Source organism: Mytilus galloprovincialis, chromosome 9 (genome assembly GCF_965363235.1).
Source record: "Mytilus galloprovincialis chromosome 9, xbMytGall1.hap1.1, whole genome shotgun sequence".
NCBI classification, from domain to species: domain Eukaryota; kingdom Metazoa; phylum Mollusca; class Bivalvia; order Mytilida; family Mytilidae; genus Mytilus; species Mytilus galloprovincialis.
The window spans coordinates 17,561,154-17,581,934 of NC_134846.1; the positions used below are offsets into that span (position 1 = coordinate 17,561,154).

The 20,781-nt window shown below is 32.9% G+C and overlaps 1 protein-coding gene across 1 annotated transcript in view; it reads left to right on the forward strand.

Annotated features, from left to right (window-relative positions):
* Positions 1–20,781, forward strand: part of LOC143044529 (transmembrane protein 184B-like) — a 32,053-nt gene continuing 11,272 nt past the window's right edge. Inside the window, exons 1-2 of the mRNA XM_076216588.1 lie at positions 1–126; positions 3,758–3,946. Coding sequence (XP_076072703.1) covers positions 124–126; positions 3,758–3,946 — 192 coding nt within the window. The 5' untranslated portion in view covers positions 1–123. The remainder of the gene's footprint in view (positions 127–3,757; positions 3,947–20,781) is intronic.

Sequence of the window (20,781 nt, forward strand, 5' to 3'; positions counted from 1 at the left end):
TCACTTCCTGTAAATAATAGAATATGAGAGATATTGACATTATTTGCAACCGTAACTGACAGAAATATTTGTTGCAATATGTGGATCTTAAACAACAGATAGTTTTAATCTGCAGCTATCAGAATGGTGGGTAAAGTTCATTGTGAATGGTTATCTTTGTAACATAGCTTTCATTTTTTATCAGTCAGTTGACAGTTCGTGATAAACACTATAAAACAGGCATGATGACTGATGACAGTAATGATATGATGCATTCCACATGTCCCCCTTAAGCAATTGTTTCAAGCAATTGTATAGAACACTTTCCTGGCATAAAGAAAAAAGTAAAATCACAAAAATACTGAACTCAGAGGAAAATCAATTCGGAAAGTCCATAATCACATGGCAAAATCAAATAACAAAACGCATCAAAAATGAATGGACAAGAACTGTCATATTCCTGACTTGGTACAGGCATTTTCAAATGTAGAAAATGGTGGATTGAACCTGGTTTTATAGCTAGCTAAACCTCTCACTTGTATGACAGTCGCATCAAATTCCATTATATTGTCACCGATGCGTGAACAAAACAAACAGACACAATAGGTAAAAATGTCAAAAATAGGGGTACAGCAGTCAACATTGTGTTATCATCTTAATCACTATAAAAACAACAAATGTAACGAAGAAGCATAAAAAGGCATACATCAAATTAACATCCTCATTTTGATTATATTATACGATTTTATTTGTCTATGTAAAATGCACCCATCAAGGAAGGAGGGTTTTGAGTACTGGTGAAAATTGCGCGTTTGAAATTCGCACAGGTAGACATGAAATAATTTTGTCGTTCAAAGTATGACGGGATGCATAAATACAGTCACGCAAAATAGATATAACAAAAACTGGCTTAACAGTTAAAGTAATAATAATAAATAAAATAATAGTGCGGTTCAAAGTATGACGGGATACATAAGTACAGAGGCACGTCAAATGTATATCACAAAAACAGTGGGTTAACAGTAAAAGTAATATTAATAAAATAAAATAATTTTGTCATTCAAGGTATGACAAGATACATAGGTACAGAGTCACATCATGAAATAATTTTGTCGTTCAAGGTATGATGGGATACATAAGCACAGAGTTACGTCAAACGGATATCTAAAAAAAACAGACTTAACAGTAAAAGTAATATTAATAAAGAAAAATAAAAGAATAATATAACACGTTATTAAGATGATAAACAACGTCAGTACGCAAAATCTATACTTCAAGACCATCGTGTATTATTTGTGAAGTTGATACGGAATATTTATCAACAAGTTCTGGGTACCTTCCGATGAACTTTTTTAGAAAAAGGACGAGACGTTCTTTGACATACCCCTGGTTCATCAACTTTCTGCTCAGACACTGGTGACGTTTTACAAAGTCTGAGTAGGAGCTGCAAGCTCTAGAATACCGAATAAGTTGGGAAATGTATATTCCATATGCAGGTGAAGTTGGTATATTGCTACTAAGGTGGGGGAAATTGATAATTTCAAAATCAAAATCGTCTCGTTTGTCATAGATTCTGGTACTAAGATGACTGTGTATGTCAAATTCGAGGTATAAGTCTAAAAATGAGGCGGAGGAAGCCGTGTCTGAGGGAGGGGGCTGTTACATCAAATGAAACAGTGCATGTCACGATGTCTTGAAAGAAAAGGGGGATGGGCCTTCACCATTGACATTGTATGAAAACATGACATTTTAGCCAGTTGGTATCCGGTCGCTCCGGCCCCAAGTTAATCTTGCCCAAGTCGATCCGGCCCATGTCGATCTGCCCCATGTCGATCCAGCCCCATAATAAAATATGAATTGACTGTAATGATTTTGAAGGAATTTGTCACAAATTTTAACAGTATAAATGGAATTTGAAAAAAGTGTCCGATAATGGATGACAACAGGTCAGTGAAGTATTGAAGTACCAGTTTACAGTTAAAGAACTATTTTAAATCAATACGAAAATGAGTGTTATTGTGTCTGTTTGTATCGCAGTTTCTACATTTTTAAATTATGAAGTTATTTTCCATGATAGCTTTTACTTTGAATTTCATGGCGATTTTTATTTTATTCAGTTCACAAACATAATAGCTAAATAAGTATTTACAGTCCAATGGACCTATAAAATTTAACGCATCATAATGACTTATTTAATCAAATCATTAGTCTATAATTGGTTTGTTTATTTAACAGTTGTCGGATGATTGTGAACTAAGGTAATGCCACTCGTAATCACTTAATTCAATCCAATGCTGATTAATGAAAGTTACGTAATCTGTTTTTCAACAAGGTCCTTATAGTTTGATCTTTTGGTTGGTGTGTGTAATAATGATTATTTGTATTTTTTTTCAGGTTACATCATAGGCTTCTATAACATATATAATGTTAGTAATATAATAGAATAAAAAAAAGCATTATTTGAAAGCTAATAAGGAGTTGATTGCAGATAACACAAATGTTAAACCTTCAAGCAGATCATAATCTGCCAGTGAAAAGAGGATTTATGAAGAATTTAAAAAAAATCTCTTTGGTTAACTGACTCAATAGCAAAGTCAATTTTCATTTAAAATTGATATAAGGGAGACAGCTTGTAATTTACTTTAAAATTGAATGCTTCTTTTTTTGAATTCATTGGGGTGTAAAAGTGTAAACCAATGTACATTTTGTTTTAAGCATGGTAGCGCTTCATTCTAAAATTGTACTCACGGTCAACACTTTTACAACCCTATTTCTGTCTTTTCAAACAATTGAGATTGAAATCTTTAAAATGTAGATGAGGAAAAGAGGATATATATAACTTCAAGTTCAGTTTAATTACCAATATTTAAAGGAATTGATGCAATCAACATCAGCAACGTTTCTACATCACAAGGAGGTAACATCAGAGTCTCGAAGATGTTATTTTCAAAATCAGTTACAGTTACACCATTGCACCTAGGCTACAGTATTTAACTTTAAAAAGCATTGCAGGAGCTTGGTTTAAAACAATACTGTTAAGTCTATTGACAAGTGACTATTCCTACTCGCTCTTTATTTACAGCCCCTCAGGCCCGTTATTACTGGGTATCTAAACATAATTCAACATGAACATCTCCAAAAGGTGATTTATCAGAGTCCTAAATTAAGAGAACCCAAACACATTTAGTTTGTTACCTGGATTTGTTTTCTGTCAATTGATTTTTGACTTTTGAACAGCAGTATAATATACATTGTATATTATATATTTTTTAAATTCATAAAAAAGACCTAGACTTTTAAAGCTGTAACAGTTTAGTTTTAGTTTTCTTGTTTGAAATAGAGGTTTTATTTATTCTTTTGGATTAGATTTTTTTTTAGTTTTTAATATCATATGTCCACATACCAGATGCAATGTCGAATGATATGTATTAATTTAATTAAAATTGAGAATGAAAATGAAGTGTACATGAAAGAAACAACAACCTGAGTCTGATGTGATGGCCGGCTTCAGTAATGTCAGTTGCCCCCAAACAATACTGTATATTTAGTGGTTCAGCGAAAAATTGACATTACAATTAATTTTAAACATATGAATTAACGAAATTGCAAAAAAACAAAACATAAAAGACTAACAGATGCCAGAGGTCCCTGACTTGGGTACGGCGCAACAATGTGCATGGCTGGCCATGGTTTAAACATGTTTTGTGAGATCTCTAGATGTCAGGAAGAAGCTAAGCAATATGACACAAGGATCAACATAAATTGTTTTCTTTTTTAGACTAATCAAACAAATTTATCATCGACTGCTAGTCCTGTCGTTACAACCCCAGGAGAAGTGACCACTGCTAACATTACTACGACAGGGAACACTACCCATAACCACCCACTGATCTTTCTACAGACAGCAGCAGCCCAAGGAATTGGAGGAACTTTTGCAGTATTGGCATTGATAATCACATGTCATCAGGTTAGTTGTGTCTGGTGATTTTTATACCTATGCTCTGAATGAGGGGTATTACTGTTTAACCCATGTCTGTCTGTCTGTCTGTCCAAATAAAAGTCGGTCATATTATCATCAGGTTATTTATGTCTCGTGTTTGTGTGTTTATTATTATAAAGCTGTTTGGAACCGAATGAGGGGTTATATGGTTTTACCAATATGTCTGTCTGTCCACCACATTAAAAGTCTCAGATTTTTCTCAAGGAAATGAAAGAAGCTTCACGTAATTCATTATCAGACTTCATATTAGATTCAGACATTGTAATGCATACATTGTATATGTGCATCAAGTACCTGTTTAGCAAATATTTAATTTTATTAGCTCACCTGGCCCGAAGGGCCAAGTGAGCTATTCCCATCACTTTGCGTCCGGCGTCCGTCGTCGTCCGTCGTCGTCCGTCGTCCGTCGTCGTCGTTAACTTTTACAAAAATCTTCTCAGTTGACCCGTTTAGGAGTTATTGCCCTTTATAGTCAATTTTTAACCATTTTTTGTAAATTAAAGTAATCTTTTACAAAAATCTTCTCCTCTGAAACTACTGGGCCAAATTAATCCAAACTTGGCCACAATCATCTTTGGGGTATCTAGTTTAAAAAATGTGTGGCGTGACCTGGTCAACCAACCAAGATGGCCGCCACCGCTAAAAATAGAACATAGGGGTAAAATGCAGTTTTTGGCTTATAACTCAAAAACCAAAGCATTTTGAGGAAATCTGACATGGGGATAAAAATGTTTATCAGGTCAAGATCTATCTGCCCTGAAATTTTCAGATGAATCGGTCAATCGGTTGTTGGGTTGCTGCCCCTGAATTGGTAATTTTGAGGAAATTTTGCTGTTTTTGGTTATTATCTTGAATATTATTATAGATAGAGATACATTGTAAACAGCAATAATGTTCAGCAAAGTAAGATCTACAAATAAGTGAACATGACCAAAATGGTCAGTTGACCCGTTTAGGAGTTATTGCCCTTTATAGTCAATTTTTAACCATTTTTCGTAAATTAAAGTAATCTTTTACAAAAATCTTCTCTGAAACTACTGGGCCAAATTAATCCAAACTTGGCCACAATCATCTTTGGGGTATCTAGTTTAAAAAATGTGTGGCGTGACCTGGTCAACCAACCAAGATGGCCGCCACCGCTAAAAATAGAACATAGGGGTAAAATGCAGTTTTTGGCTTATAACTCAAAAACCAAAGCATTTTGAGGAAATCTGACATGGGGATAAAAATGTTTATCAGGTCAAGATCTATCTGCCCTGAAATTTTCAGATGAATCGGTCAATCGGTTGTTGGGTTGCTGCCCCTGAATTGGTAATTTTGAGGAAATTTTGCTGTTTTTGGTTATTATCTTGAATATTATTATAGATAGAGATACATTGTAAACAGCAATAATGTTCAGCAAAGTAAGATCTACAAATAAGTCAACATGACCAAAATGGTCAGTTGACCCCTTTAGGAGTTATTGCCCTTTATAGTCAATCTTTTACCATTTTTCATAAATCTAAGTAATCTTTTACAAAATCTCCACTGAAACTACTAGGCCACAATCATCTTTGGGGTATCTAGTTTGAAAAATGTGTCCGATGACCTGGCCATTCAACCAAGATGGCCGCCACGGCTAAAAATAGAACATAGGGGTAAAATGCAGTTTTTGGCTTATAACTATGAAACCAAAGCATCTAGAGCAAATCTGACAAGAAGTTAAATTGTTAATCAAGTCAATATCTATCTGCCCTGAATTTTTCAGATGAATTGGACAACTGGTTGTTGGGTTGCTGCCCTCCAATTGGTAATTTTTAAAGAAATTTTGTCGTTTTTGGTTATCTTGAATACTATTATAGATAGCGATAAACTGTAAACAGCAATAATGTTCAGCAAAGTAAGATCTACAAATAAGTCAACATGACCTAAATGGTCAATTGACCCCTTAAGGAGTTATTGCCCTTTATAGTCAATTTTTAACAATTTTCATTAATTTGGTAAATTTATGTAAATTTTTACCAAATATAGTTCTCTGTTACTAATGGGCAAAGTTCATGATAGATATAATTGTAAGAAGCAAAATCGTTCAGTAAAGTAAGAACTTCAAACACATCACCATCACCAAAATACAATTTTGTCATGAATCCATTTGTGTCCTTTGTTTAATATGCACATAGACCAAGGTAAAATAGCCCTAGTTAACTTTGTCATTCCCAGCCATCCAATAGAGTGGACATATGACATTAAATTTTTGTAGATCCTGCAACTTTTTTGTTCAATCGAATTCTTAGACTTCCACACGTACAATGATGTACATGTAAACGTATGCAAGTTATTGAAATATTTTTCAACAACTTAGACGACATTTGAAAAGGCAGGTGATAATAAAAGCATTTCATGCTCCATACAATGTCATGGACCATAAATAAAATACAGGTTCATACAGGTTCATATATGATGGAGTTGTCATATATACCCTTCAAGAGTTATTTCCCTTACGCCTAGTTTCATGTACATGTACCTTGAAATATATTGTAACCTACAATTCATTTGTTGTAACTATAGTACTTTTTAACCAAATATTTTGACATTTGAAAACTACGTCATGGATTATGTGGATTTGAAAATGCTAATCAACATGATCAAGTTGGATTCTCGTGATTTTAACTTATACTGTTTAAGAGTTATTCCTCTTAGTTAGCATAAAATTTCAATTTAATTTGAGTTCATAAGTGAAATTATAAACTTGTAACATTTAACCATTGTTAACAGAAACTTTACATATTTGACTATTTTTGACACAATGTTCTGGGACCTAAACAACAGGTTCAGTTCAATTTATCAATATCTTTAATTGGGTTTTGGCATTTACTGTCAAAACAAAATTTCTAAAGTTGGTGATGACAGTTATTCAGATAGTGTGTTCTCTGATATATTCTGATGTTATCTTCTCTGTGAATATTTAATTGAGAAGGCACAGAGAGGCAACAAGGACTATCTACAAAAATGTAGGCATTTAATTTACCCAGATTTATTTTACACTTTCTCATACAAATTTAGCTGCTAAATTCTCTTGAGTACTGTTATATCAGCCAAAAAAAATTGATGCCTCTTAATTTTGGACATTGTGCATCATTGCATTTACGACAAAGTTCACAAAATCCTGAAGAGATTTAAACCTGTTAAGAACTGTATAAATAGCAGAAAAGGGCACTGTCAGATCATTGTAAGAGAAGGGTTCACACAGGATCTACAATTTTACAGTAACTCGTACGGGTCCATCAAACAAATTATGGTTTAGAATTGTATTAAAAAAAAAAAAAATCAAAATTCATTCAATATTTAACATGTACAATGTGGAAAAAAGATGAACAATGACAAAGAGAGATCTTTTGAAGATTTTCTGCCAGATCAAGCAAAGTCACCTGATACAGTTACATGTAAACAGATTGTATATCAGCAATATCCAATTTTCCATGATGAAAAATTTTAGAAAGATATGGAATCAGATGTAGCGAGGATTTCTATGATCTGTGATTGTTGAATTAACATTGAACATCAGATCTCAATTGGATTTTACGGAGAATTGTAAACACAATTATGTTATAGATTTTCAATTTAAGGAACTTGACATTTTGAGATTGTTGATATAATAGAACTGATTTGGTTATTATTCAGCACACGAGAGCTTTTGTTCGACTTTCACTTCATTCCAAATCAGTGCTGATGACTGCAGTCAAACACAAGGCTAATTGATTGATCTGTTTTCGTTATATATATGAGTTTTAACATTTTTTTCTTATTCTTAATTATGGGAAAATTGCAAACTACACTAGGCGCTGATGTATATATATTCTCACTGTACATGTACAAATGTATGTAAAGAAAAAAGGCGTGAACATCTGAAGATGTACCTATTTGATAAATAGGACAAGTTAAATTTTGGGAAAGGACTATAATAAATATGGGGCTTAAAATCACAGAAGACAAAACTTGCTATAGTAATGTCATGAACCACGTAGCAATAAGTTATTGAATATATCCAAGATATGCCCTGTATATTATTCTCTTTTTCTGCGTGCCTGATATGTAAACTGGTTCTAACCAGTTTGATATTTTTTATAAACAAAACATTGATCAAATTTGCAACGTCTCTTGTAGATTCCAGTCACATATTCATTTGGAACATTGCACTCAGCATTTTCAATTAGATTATTGGAGAAACAAAATTCTATGGCTTAAACTCTCTGTTTACAATATTTATCCACTCTGGATAAATATAGTTGATTTCAGTGGCGGATCCAGAACTTTTCCTAAGGGGGGGCCCACTGACTGACCTAAGAAGGGGGGGGGGGCTCCAGTCATGCTTCAATGATTCCCTATATAATCAACCAAATTTTTCTCACGAAAGAGGGGGGGGGCAGGCCCCCAGGGTCCCCCCCTGGATCTGCCTATGGATTTTAAAATGTTCAGTAAACTTAAGATTTCCAAGTTTAAAATTTTAATCTGAAATTGATAATTAAAATGTAACAATGTGTAATTAACATTGCTGTTTTAAGAACAATATTCAAATATCATTGTATGATCAACTGAGCATTGCAAAGCTTACTCAGAGATGTCATGTGGTTGTATTGATAGCTAAAACAACATATGAATTAAGGCTTAATGTGTTTTATAAATTCTATAAACACAGCTTTGTTTATATTATAAATGTTGCATAACAATGTATGTTCAGTTTAGTTTAAGATACACAATATTTATAATTAATAATAGACATAATATATTTGGAATTGAGTGTTTCCTTTACTTTTATCTGATTGGTAAAAGGCCAAACCAAATATAGTTCGATTTCTCAGTCCAGCCTTTCTGACCTACCCTTCATTTTCATGCCTATATAACAATTTACTTTTATATAGATATTTTATTTTATTTAATCAATTTAATTTAAGGGAAACAATAGGTAGGTAGTGTGATTGCTAGTACAATGTATAAACACCCACTTTTTGTGTTGGCCTGATATAGAACTTCATTGAAGAGAGTTGTAATGGGGATACACCTTCACGATGAATACATTTACAAAATTTGTTATATGACGTTAACGTTAATTTTTGGTGCATGATGATAAAATGTACATTTTTTTAGATGATAAAAAAGTTGACTGATTTTGATGAATCACTTTAAATTTTTTCAAAAAATAATGGTAACGATAATTATTTGAGACTTCTGACGAATCACGGTAAAATTTAAACCAATTTGACGCTAAAGATAGCCCAAAATGAACCTCATTGAATAATCTTTTGTTTTAATTTTAGCAGACCTTTAGGATGTGCATGTACTATAGTTTTTAGGGGTTATAAAATAAACTTCATTATTGCCTCATTTAACAAATTTACCTAATGATGTAAAGAAAAGGAGATTTATCTCAATTAAATTGATGAATGAGAAAACAGACTTGTCACAAGTACAATATATCTATAACCAGTAGGTACACAAAATCAATACTGAGGGAAAGTGGCAATTATTTCTGTATATATTTATTTGTTTTATTAGGTATTGGATTAGATAAGTCAAGAAAATCATGGTGTCATGAGCTGAGGGTATTTTTTAAAAATTGACTTTTTGTCTAGCTTGCAAAGAAATTCACATAAGATGAGACATATTTGTTGCTTTACTGACAGCATCAAGTCAGTATGTTAGTAACTACTTGTGGTAGATCAATGATATTTTCTATAAAGTTTCATTCCTATCAGTTTATATCAGTTTGAATACTATTTTGATTTGATATTATGTGTTTTAACGCCACTTTTAAAATTAAGCACCGCTTTTGGGCTATTTCGTGGCGGCCAGTTTTTATTGGTGGAGGAAGCCAGAGTGCCTGGAGAAAACCATTGACCTTTGATAGGAAATCTGACAATCCTAGTCAATTAAGATTGGAGTCGAGTGCACCTGCACGAGCAGGGTTCGAACTCACAACCTCTGTGTTGACTGGCTAGTGTTTACAGTAGTAACTACTTAGACCACTCGGCCACCGAAGCCCCAAGACTATTTTGAGACCCTGTGGCTGCCCTCAAGGTCATAGATACAGTACAGCAGATTTGAATTATAAACATGATAAGCAAATCAACTGCTCCTATAGCATTATAGTTTTCAACCTGATACTTTGCATAGAGAGAGCAGATATGTTGAAGTTGTGTACTTGCTTTTAAACATTAATGCTTGAGGAATTTTTTAATTTCATAATTCAAATATATATACCAATGGGCATATTTAAATTTTACTCAAGCTTTTCTAATTGGAATTGCTCATCTTTAACATGTTTAGAGTCAGAGTGGTCTTTAACAGAATCAAGGTCTTCTTTAACTTAAATTAATGTTTCCTTTCTTAGTCATCATGGTCATGGGCCAATAGTATCTAATCTAGACCAGTTTGTTAAAAATATGTAGAACTATAATCTTGTCTGCTAACCATCATTAGGTTGACCATTGAGTCAACTACTTACTAGGTTTTAGGGTAAAATACAGATGAAATGTGAATAAAACAAAACCATTATTTTTTAATTCTGTTATTGTAGAGAAAATCTGACATGCAAAGAAATGTTTAAATGGCAATATTTTCCAAACATCCATTCATAAAAACTGTTGGACAACTTTAGATAAAAGCCAAGCTATATATATATATATATATATATATTTAGACAATATATGTATAGTGTCTTGAAATATGAAATTTATTTGTATGAGGCTTAGAAACGGGGGAAATGCGAGGTTCTACCGAGCATTTTCCCTTTTTGTGCCGAATACAAATAATTTTCATATTTCAAGACACTAAATACGTATATTGTTTTTATACTGAAATCGATAAAAAATAAAAAAAATAATAAAAATATGAAACAAATATTGTTAAAAAAAAGTGTTTAGAATTTCCCTCTTGGGGTACCATTTTGGGGTATTTCCCTTTGAGCGTAGTCCAGGCGGTACAAAATTGACATTTTAAGGAAAAAGACAGGGAAAATGAACTCTTAATTAATAACATTTGATAAATCATGGTATATAAATTACCAATTTGAAGACATAACAAGTTTAAATTCATAAAAGTTTGACCTTTGTTACTACACGTTGTCATGGTTGTGACGTGACGTTGTAAGTAGGCGGGGCTTATAGGTGAGTTGAGTTCATTGACGTATAAAGCTAACGTTTATACGTATAGCTTTATCTTTATAGTAAAATAGCTGATTGCAGTATAAATATATATTTATATATGCTGTCCTTAAATGCATGAGAAAGAAATAATTGAATAGTAAAACAATTATAATCCACATGACTATGTCTTTTTTAAGAGGTAATTGACAATTGTAAAAAGTTAACTGATCTTTGTCAGTAGAAATTACATGTACTTTTACTGCTTAGCCTTGTTCTGTTTAATCCCCAAGAGTAATTTTCATTCCTAATTATGTGTTTATGAGGCTTTTATCATGAGAAAAGGTAATTAACTTCATATGTAACAAACTACAAAACCTATATTTGTCTTAATACAGTAATAGCAAAGTATAGAGACAAAGGTATATTTGTAATTATCATGATTATATAATAATTACAAAAAGTCATTACATATAAATACTTCTGACAAATGTAGATTGAGCATGTTTAAAGAAATGTACAATTTAGTCGTCAATCTTAATAAAAAAAAAAGACAGTAGTTTAGCTTAAAATATGTATGGTCCTCTCAACCTGATACAATCATGTGGTATGCGGAGATTAAAGTCATAAACTTGATCATTTGTAAAAATTACAAGTTACTAAATCATAAATATATAATAAAAAAGCCTTTAAAATGTAAAACAAGGGTTATAGGTAGAAATGAACATGTTGTCATAAAACTTCATCAAACATTGTGAAAGGTGTTGGTTTAGCTGATATACAATATATGTATATTTCCAACAATCATGCTCTATTGAGATTTTATATATATATATATATTCCTTCATCTGAAAAACATACAAGTTAAACCTGAAATAGCTGAATGTGCATTGATCAACAAACAAACAGCAAGTAAGAAAATAATGAGAAATAACTTTTTGATAAGAAGACATGACATGATTGCAAATGAAACAACTATCTATAGTTGTACTACCAAAGACTCAACTATGTAGAAGTTGGAAACTGTATAGGCCACTGTAAGATCTTCAACATTGCAAAACATATATTTTATAAGAAGCTATAAAAAGCAGTATTAAACATAAACCAAAATGAAATGTAAAAGAGATCTGTCAAATGAGAAAACCAATGTACTAGTTTTTGTCGAACCTTCAACTTTTGTCGCAGAAAGCTCTACATAGGGATAGTGATCCGGCGGCAGCCTTCTTTTAGAAGGTGGAAGACCTGGATGCTTCATACTTTGTATATGGATGCCTCATGTTACAAAGTTTCCATCAGTAACATGTCCCATGTCCTTGACCTCATTTTCATGGTTCAGTGACTACTTGAAAAAAAAAGTAAAGATTTTTTGTAATGTTAAATTCTCTCTTATTATAAGTAATAGGATAACTATATTTGGTATGTGCGTACCTTGCAAGGTCCTCATGCCCGTAAGACAGTTTTCACTTGACCTAGACCTCATTTCAGGGATCAGTGAACAAGGTTAAGTTTTGGTGGTCAAGTCCATATTTCAGATACTATAAGGAGTATAAGCAATAGGTCTAGTATATTGGGTGTATGGAAGGACTGTAAGGTGTACATGTCCAACTGGCAGGTGTCATCTGACCTTGACCTCATTTTCATGGTTCAGTGGTTATAGTTAAATTTTTGTGATTTGGTCTGTTTTTCTTATACTGTATGCATTAGGTCTACTATATTTGGTGTATGGAATGATTGTAAGGTGTACATGTCTAGCTGGCAATTGTCATCTGACCTCGACCCCATTTTCATGGTTCAGCGGTGTACATGGTCTAAATTAAGTTTTTGAGTTTTGTTTTTTTTTCTAATTCTATATGCAATAGCTCAACTATATTTGGTGTATGGAAATATTTTATGATCTATATGTAAGTCACGCAGCTTTTATTTGACCTTGACCTCATTTTCACGGTTCATTGCTCAGTGTTAAGTTTTTGTGTTTTGGTCTGTTTTTCTTAAATTTTAATCAATAGGTCAACTATATTTGTTGTATGGGAGAATTGTTAGCTGAAAATGCCTACCTGGCATGGTTCATCTGACCTTGACCTCATTTTCATGGTTCATTGGTCAATGTTTAGTTTTCTTGATTAATGTTAAGTTTATGTGACAGTACGTTGTTATAAAGCTCTATAATTAGGACTATCAACATAGTATCAATAATTAGTAAAGAAGGCGAGACATTTCAGCATGTGCACCCTTGTTATATTCAAAATAACAAAACAAAAAACAAATATTATATACAGCAAAAAAGACCAACACTGAATTAGAGTATCCATTGAGATAGGTCTTATTTCTTTGGGATTCGTTTTACATCACTTGAAAAAAGGCATAGCATAGTTACATACATTATGGAACTATTTTGGCAATGGTACTGACTTGCTTGGGAAATGTACTAAAGAATCTGCTTGCTCAACATTGCACACATCAGTCCATTAGAAAACTCTGGCATCTAATCTATAGCATTAGATTAGACAAAGGTTCCAAGAACTCACAGTTTTATCAGACATGACTGGTTGTTATAAGCAAATTAGACTGCAATGGTAATCAGAAATTTAAATAAAAGAAGTAAATAAGCTCATCTTTTATTCAATGAAATCATGCAATGTTTTTAATTTGCCATTTTGCTCTAATTTTGTAAGCAATGTTTTTCCTGTAATTTAAACTGTTACATGGTATGATAATAAGGTTTTCTGAGTTACTGTTTTAGTTCCACTGGGAGATATTTTGGTATTACGCTAGTTTTCTCTGTCTAACTAGGGGTAATAGTAAATTGGCTTAATATAATACAAAGACGTAACCAAATCTCTTGAGATGTCCTTTACTTATTAATTTAGTTGATGTCTCATTGCCTGGAGACCTAACACTGAGGGCCCTCATGGGGTTTTTGATTATGTGATTACTTGGCTGTTTTTTTAATGATTATTTGATTATTAAGCCAAATATTTCATGATTATTTGATTACCTAGGACTGTATTTTTTTAGTTTATGATTATTTGATTACTAAAGATAAGCGAATATTTAATGATTATGTGATTATATTGGCAATAAAATGGTGATTATGTGATTACTAGGACCCCCCCATGAGGGGCCTCAACACTAGGTCTTCTTTTATTCAGACTAACATGAAAATCACAACTTCTATTAACATGATAAACAAGAAGCTGCATAAAGATAGCTTTATCCTGGAGTGTAAATTGGAAAACATTGTAGTGTCTATACTGTAATTATAAACATCAATCGATAAACATAATAAAGACATCAATAAAGATCCTGTTACATTTGTCATATCATATATATTGGGTATCTCTCTTAATTGTCATTGGATTGAAATACAGGAAATTAATATGTTGGATGTCAAGTAGCTTTGATGAGAAAGTGACTTTAATTAATGATATTGATACAGAACTGCTTCCCTCTGATACTGACCCTCAGATTCTCGTGATCTAAAATTCAGACAGTGGTTGTTTTTTGCTAATGTTTATCAATTTTGTTGTTGGTTAATTGTTTTTTTAGATAAATCTGACTGTTAGTGCTCTTGTTTGTTTATTACATTACAATGTGGGTTTTTTTAGAAGAAGGGGAATTAAGTTTTACCCTTGTTTGTCTGTACGTCCAGGGATTGGTTTCCATTCTGTAACTTGATTTTGCCCAAAACAAATGTTGTGAAACCTATACACAATTCTAATTAACACAATACACAGATCTAGATTGAATTTGGTGGCATCACTTTACTCATATAGAAAAATTGCTCGAATTTTTTCCCCCGTGCTCTTACATTGTCTTACTTTAGTCTGCCTCAAAAAAATTACCACAAACATGACAAACATGTACAAAACATAGATCAAGTTTGATTTTTTTTGTGGCATATCACATTTACTGTTTAAGAGTTATGCCCCTTTACAAATGGAAAATTTGCTGCATTTTTTAGTTTCCATTCTCTAACTTTAGTTTGCCTCAAATAGATATTATGAAACTTATAAGTTTGAATTTTGGATGTGTCACTTTTACTTTTTTAAGTTATGCATTGTCCGGGTGTGTCCCTAATGGACACATTCCCCATTATTTTTAAATTGATGGACCAGTCAGGGAAAAACTGAGCCCAGGTTTTACCTAAATATATAAATTTTAAGCACTAGTACTAATTTTTGTCGAGCCTGCAACTTTTGTTGCAGAAAGCTCGACATAGGGATAGTGATCCGGCGGCTACGGCGGCGGCGTTAGCTCACTTCTTAAAAGCTTTATATTTTAGAAGGTGGAAGACCTGCATGCTTCATACTTTGTATATAGATGCTTCATGTTACGAAGATTCCGTCAGTCACATGTCCAATGTCCTTGACCTCATTTTCATGGTTCAGTGACCACTTGAAAAAAAAGTTCAAATTTTTTGTAATGTTGAATTCTCTCTTATTATAAGTAATAGGATAACTATATTTGATATGTGCGTACCTTGCAAGGTCCTCGTGTCTGTCAGACAGTTTTCACTTGACCTCGACCTCATTTCATGGATCAGTGAACAAGGTTAAGTTTTGGTGGTCAAGTCCATATCTCAGATACTACAAGCAATAGGGCTAGTATATTCGGTGTATGGAAGGACTGTAAGGTGTACATGTCCAACTGGCAGGTGTCATCTGACCTTGACCTCATTTTCATGGTTCAGTGGTTATAGTTAAATTTTTGTGTTTTGGTCTGTTTTTCTCATATCATATGCAATAGGTCTACTATATTTGTTGTATGGAATGATTGTTAAGTGTACATGTCTAGCGGGCAGATGTCATGTGACCTTGACCTCATTTTCATGGTTCAGTGGTCAAAGTTAAGTTTTTGAGTTTTGGTCTTTTTATCTAATGCTATATGCCATAGGTCAACTATATTTGGTGTATGGAAATATTTTATGATCTTTATGTCAGTCGAGCAGGTTTTATTTAACCGTGACCTCATTTTCACGGTTCATTGCACAGTGTTAAGTTTTTGTGTTTTGGTCTATTTTTCTTAAACTATAAGTAATGTGTCAACTATATTTGTTGTATAGAAGCATTGTTAGCTGTACCTGTCTGCCTGGCATGGTTCATCTGACCTGGACCTCTTTTTCAAGGTTCATTGGTCTTTGTTTAGTTAACTTGGTTAATGTTAAGTTTATGTGACATTTGTAATAAAGCTTAGCTTTATACTTAGGACTATCAACATAATATCAATGATTAGTATAGAAGGCGAGACATTTCAGCGTGTGCACTCTTGTAGTATCTATATATAGTATTAAACAAGAGAAGAAAAATGTTCTTGTAGGTTCATTCATTTTCATGGATATCGATTTAGTAGAAATACAAATGTAGTGTTGTTCACCTAATTAATACCCTCCATATATAACATTGAAGCAACAGCTGATAGTTTAAATATTGACGGAAATAGTCTATAGATATGCAGTATTGATATGGAGTTAAGAAGTACATGTACTTTTAAGAACAGCTATTTTCCCTGACATCATAGAGATGTATAGCATTGATTAGATTCTACAATGTATATATGGTGATTTCCCAGTGACAATCTCTTCGATTTATTTTATGTGTCTTCAGTACTTATACACTGTTATTTAAGGCTTCAACACGACATCAAAACAACCATGTTATTTCTATAGATTCTCTGATTTGGAATCTCTGTTATGTAGAAAGCATTAACTTGTAAAATCTTGTCAAATTGATCAGAGAATCATGCTCAGTAACGTCATATTGTTCTTTTCTAATAATCGTAAAGATGTACAGGGCAAAATAAGAACAATGAAAAATGCTCTTTTCTCATCCTGTTTTAATTAAAGGTTTGTTGAACTGGAATAAATCTGTCTGTATGCTTTTGTTTATCAGCAAAAAAATAAAAAGGTGGAAATTTGGAAATTAAAGAAAATCACTCTTTATTTTGAAAAGTGTGTGATTTGCATTGTCCATAATTGCTAGAGTTCCAGCATGCCATCCCTCCCCCCAAAAAATAATGATTCATCAATTTCCTTACTTATGATATCATCATTTCTATGTAGTAAACTATAGCAGACCTAATGTCTACATGTACAAACTGGCCTATTTTTTTTATACGACCGCCAAAATTGAAATTTTTTTGGTCGTATATTGGTATGATGTTGGCGTCGTCGTCTGCGTCGTCGTTGTCGTCGTCCGAATACTTTTAGTTTTCGCACTCTAACTTTAGTAAAAGTGAATAGAAATCTATGAAATTTTAACACAAGGTTTATGACCACAAAAGGAAGGTTGGGATTGATTTTGGGAGTTTTGGTCCCAATATTTTAGGAATTAGGGGCCAAAAAAGGCCCAAATAAGCATTTTCTTGGTTTTCGCACTATAACTTTAGTTTAAGTAAATAGAAATCTATGAAATTTTAACACAAGGTTTATGACCACAAAAGGAAGGTTGGGATTGATTTTGGGATGTTTGGTTCCAATAGTTTAGGAATTAGGGGCCAAAAAAGGGCCCAAATAAGCATTATTCTTGGTTTTCGCACCATAACTTTAGTATAGGTAAATAGAAATCTATGAAATTTAAACACAAGGTTTATGACCATAAAAGGAAGGTTGGGTTTGATTTTGGGAGTTTTGGTCCCAACAGTTTAGGAATAAGGGGCCCAAAGGGTCCAAAATTGAACTTTGTTTGATTTCATCAAAAATTGAATAATTGGGGTTCTTTGATATGCCGAATCTAACTGTGTATGTAGATTCTTAAGTTTTGGTCCCGTTTTCAAATTAGTCTACATTAAGGTCCAAAGGTATAAAAATGTACTTAGATTTTTGATTATTGGTCCAGTTTTCAAGTTGGTCCAAATCGGGGTCCAAAATTAAACTTTGTTTGATTTCATCAAAAATTGAATAATTGGGGTTCTTTGATATGCCAAATCTAACTGTGTATGTAGATTCTTAATTTTTGGTCCCGTTCCAGGTCTACATTAAAGTCCAAAGGGTCCAAAATTAAACTAAGTTTGATTTTAACAAAAATTGAATTCTTGGGCTTTTTTGATATGCTGAATCTAAACATGTACTTAGATTTTTGATTATGGACCCAGTTTTCAAGTTGGTTCAAATCAGGATCCAAAATTATTATATTAAGTATTGTGCAATAGCAAGAAATTTTCAATTGCACAGTATTCAGCAATAGCAAGAAATCTTCAATTGCACAGTATTGTGCAAAAGCAAGAAATTTTCAATTGCAGAGTATTGCACAATAGCAAGAAATCTTCAATAGCACAGTATTGTGCAATAGCAAATATTTTCAATTGCACAGTATTGCGCAATAGCAAGAAATATCTAATTGCACAATATTGTGCAATAGCAAGAAATTTTCAATTGGAGTTATCTTTCTTTGTTCAGAATAGTAGTTGAATCAACTTAAATCATTGTTTTTGTCGAGCCTGCAACTTTTGTTGCAGAAAGCTCGACATAGGGATAGTGATCCAGCGGCGGCGGCTACGGCAGCGGTGTTAGCTAACTTCTTAAAAGGTTTATATTTTAGAAGGTGAAAGACCTGGATGCTTCATAATTTGTATATAGATGCCTCATGTTACGAAGTTTCCGTCAGTCACATGTCCAATGTCCTTGACCTCATTTTCATGGTTCAGTGACCACTTGAAAAAAAAGTTCAGAATTTTTGTAATGTTGAATTCTCTCTTATTATAAGTAATAGGATAACTATATTTGGTATGTGCGTACCTTGCAAGGTCCTCATGCCCATCAGACAGTTTTCACTTGACCTCGACCTCATTTCATGGATCAGTGAACAAGGTTAAGTTTTGGTGGTCAAGTCCATATCTCAGATACTATAAGCAATAGGGCTAGTATATTTGGTGTATGGAAGGACTGGAAGGTGTACATGTCCAACTGGCAGGTGTCATCTGACCTTGACCTCATTTTCATGGTTCAGTGGTTATAGTTAAGTTTTTGTGTTTTGGTCTGTTTTTCTCATACTTTATGCAATAGGTCTACTATATTTGTTGTATGGAATGATTGTAAGGTGTACATGTCTAGCGGGCAGATGTCATCTGACCTTGACCTCATTTTCATGGTTCAGTGGTCAAAATTAAGTTTTTAAGTTTTGGTCTTTTTATCTAATATTATATGCCAAAGGTCAACTATATTTGGTGTATGGAAATATATTATGATCTATATGTCAGTCCTGCAGGTTTTATTTGACCATGACCTCAATTGCACGGTTCATTGCACAGTGTTAAGTTTTTGTGTTTTGGTCTATTTTTCTTAAACTATAAGTAGTAGGTCAACTATATTTGTTGTATGGAAGCTTTGTTAGCTGTACATATCTGCCTGGCATGGTTCATCTGACCTTGACCTCATTTTAATGGTTCATTGGTCTTTGTTTAGCTATCTTGGTTAATGTTAAGTTTATGTGACAGTTGTAATAAAGCTTTATACTTAGGACTATCAACATAATATCAATGATTAGTAAAGAAGGCGAGACATTTCAATGTTTGCACTCTTTATACAATATACAATGTATATTCACTTTTACTACCAACCAATCTTTACCATTCAGTGATAACAAGCACTTTATTTTACATTTTAATATTTTATGATGTATTTAAGAGTAGTTATTGTTGCAAACTCCATTAGAAATTTGAATTGATATCAGTTTTGGAAAAAGGGAAAGGGGGATGTGAAAAAAATGGGGTGGGGGGGTTAAATTTTTCTCATTTCAGATTTCATAAATAAAAAGAAAATTTCTTCAAACATATTTTTGAGAGGATTAATATTCAACAGCATAGTGAATTGCTCAAAGGCAAAAAAATTTTTTTTAAGTTCATTAGACCACATTCATTCTGTGTCAGAAACCTATGCTGTGTCAACTATTTAATTTTAGATTTAAATAAGTTTGAAGAAGAAATCTTTAATTGATTTGTAAAATCTTGACATTTGTTTTGTGTAAAATACCCATATAATGTCAAAAATTTGATCACAATCCAAATTCAGAGCTGTATCACGCTTGAATGTTTTGTCCATACTTGCCCCAACTGTTCAGGGTTCGACCTCTGCGGTCGTATAAAGCTGTGCCCTGTGGAGCACCTGGTTTTAAAGATAAGTCAGTATAGAATGTATAGGGAGCATTAAAAAGATGAGTCAGTATAGAATGTATAGGGAGCATTAAAAAGATGAGTCAGTATAGAATGTATAGGGAGCATTAAAAAGATAAGTCAGTATAGAATGTATAGGGAGCATTAAAAAGATAAGTCAGTATAGAATGTATAGGGAGCATTAAAAAGATAAGTCAGTATAGAATGTATAGGGAGCATTAAAAAGATAAGTCAGTCTAGAATGTATAGGGAGCATTAAAAAGATAAGTCAGTCTAGAATGTATAGGGAGCAATAAAAAGATGAGTCAGTCTAGAATGTATAGGGAGCATTAAAAAGATGAGTCAGTCTAGAATGTATAGGGAGCATTAAAAAGATGAGTCAGTCTAGAATGTATAGGGAGCATTAAAAAGATGAGTCAGTCTAGAATGTATAGGGAGCATTAAAAAGATGAGTCAGTATAGAATGTATAGGGAGCATTAAAAAGATGAGTCAGTATAGAATGTATAGGGAGCATTAAAAAGATGAGTCAGTATAGAATGTATAGGGAGCATTAAAAAGATGAGTCAGTATAGAATGTA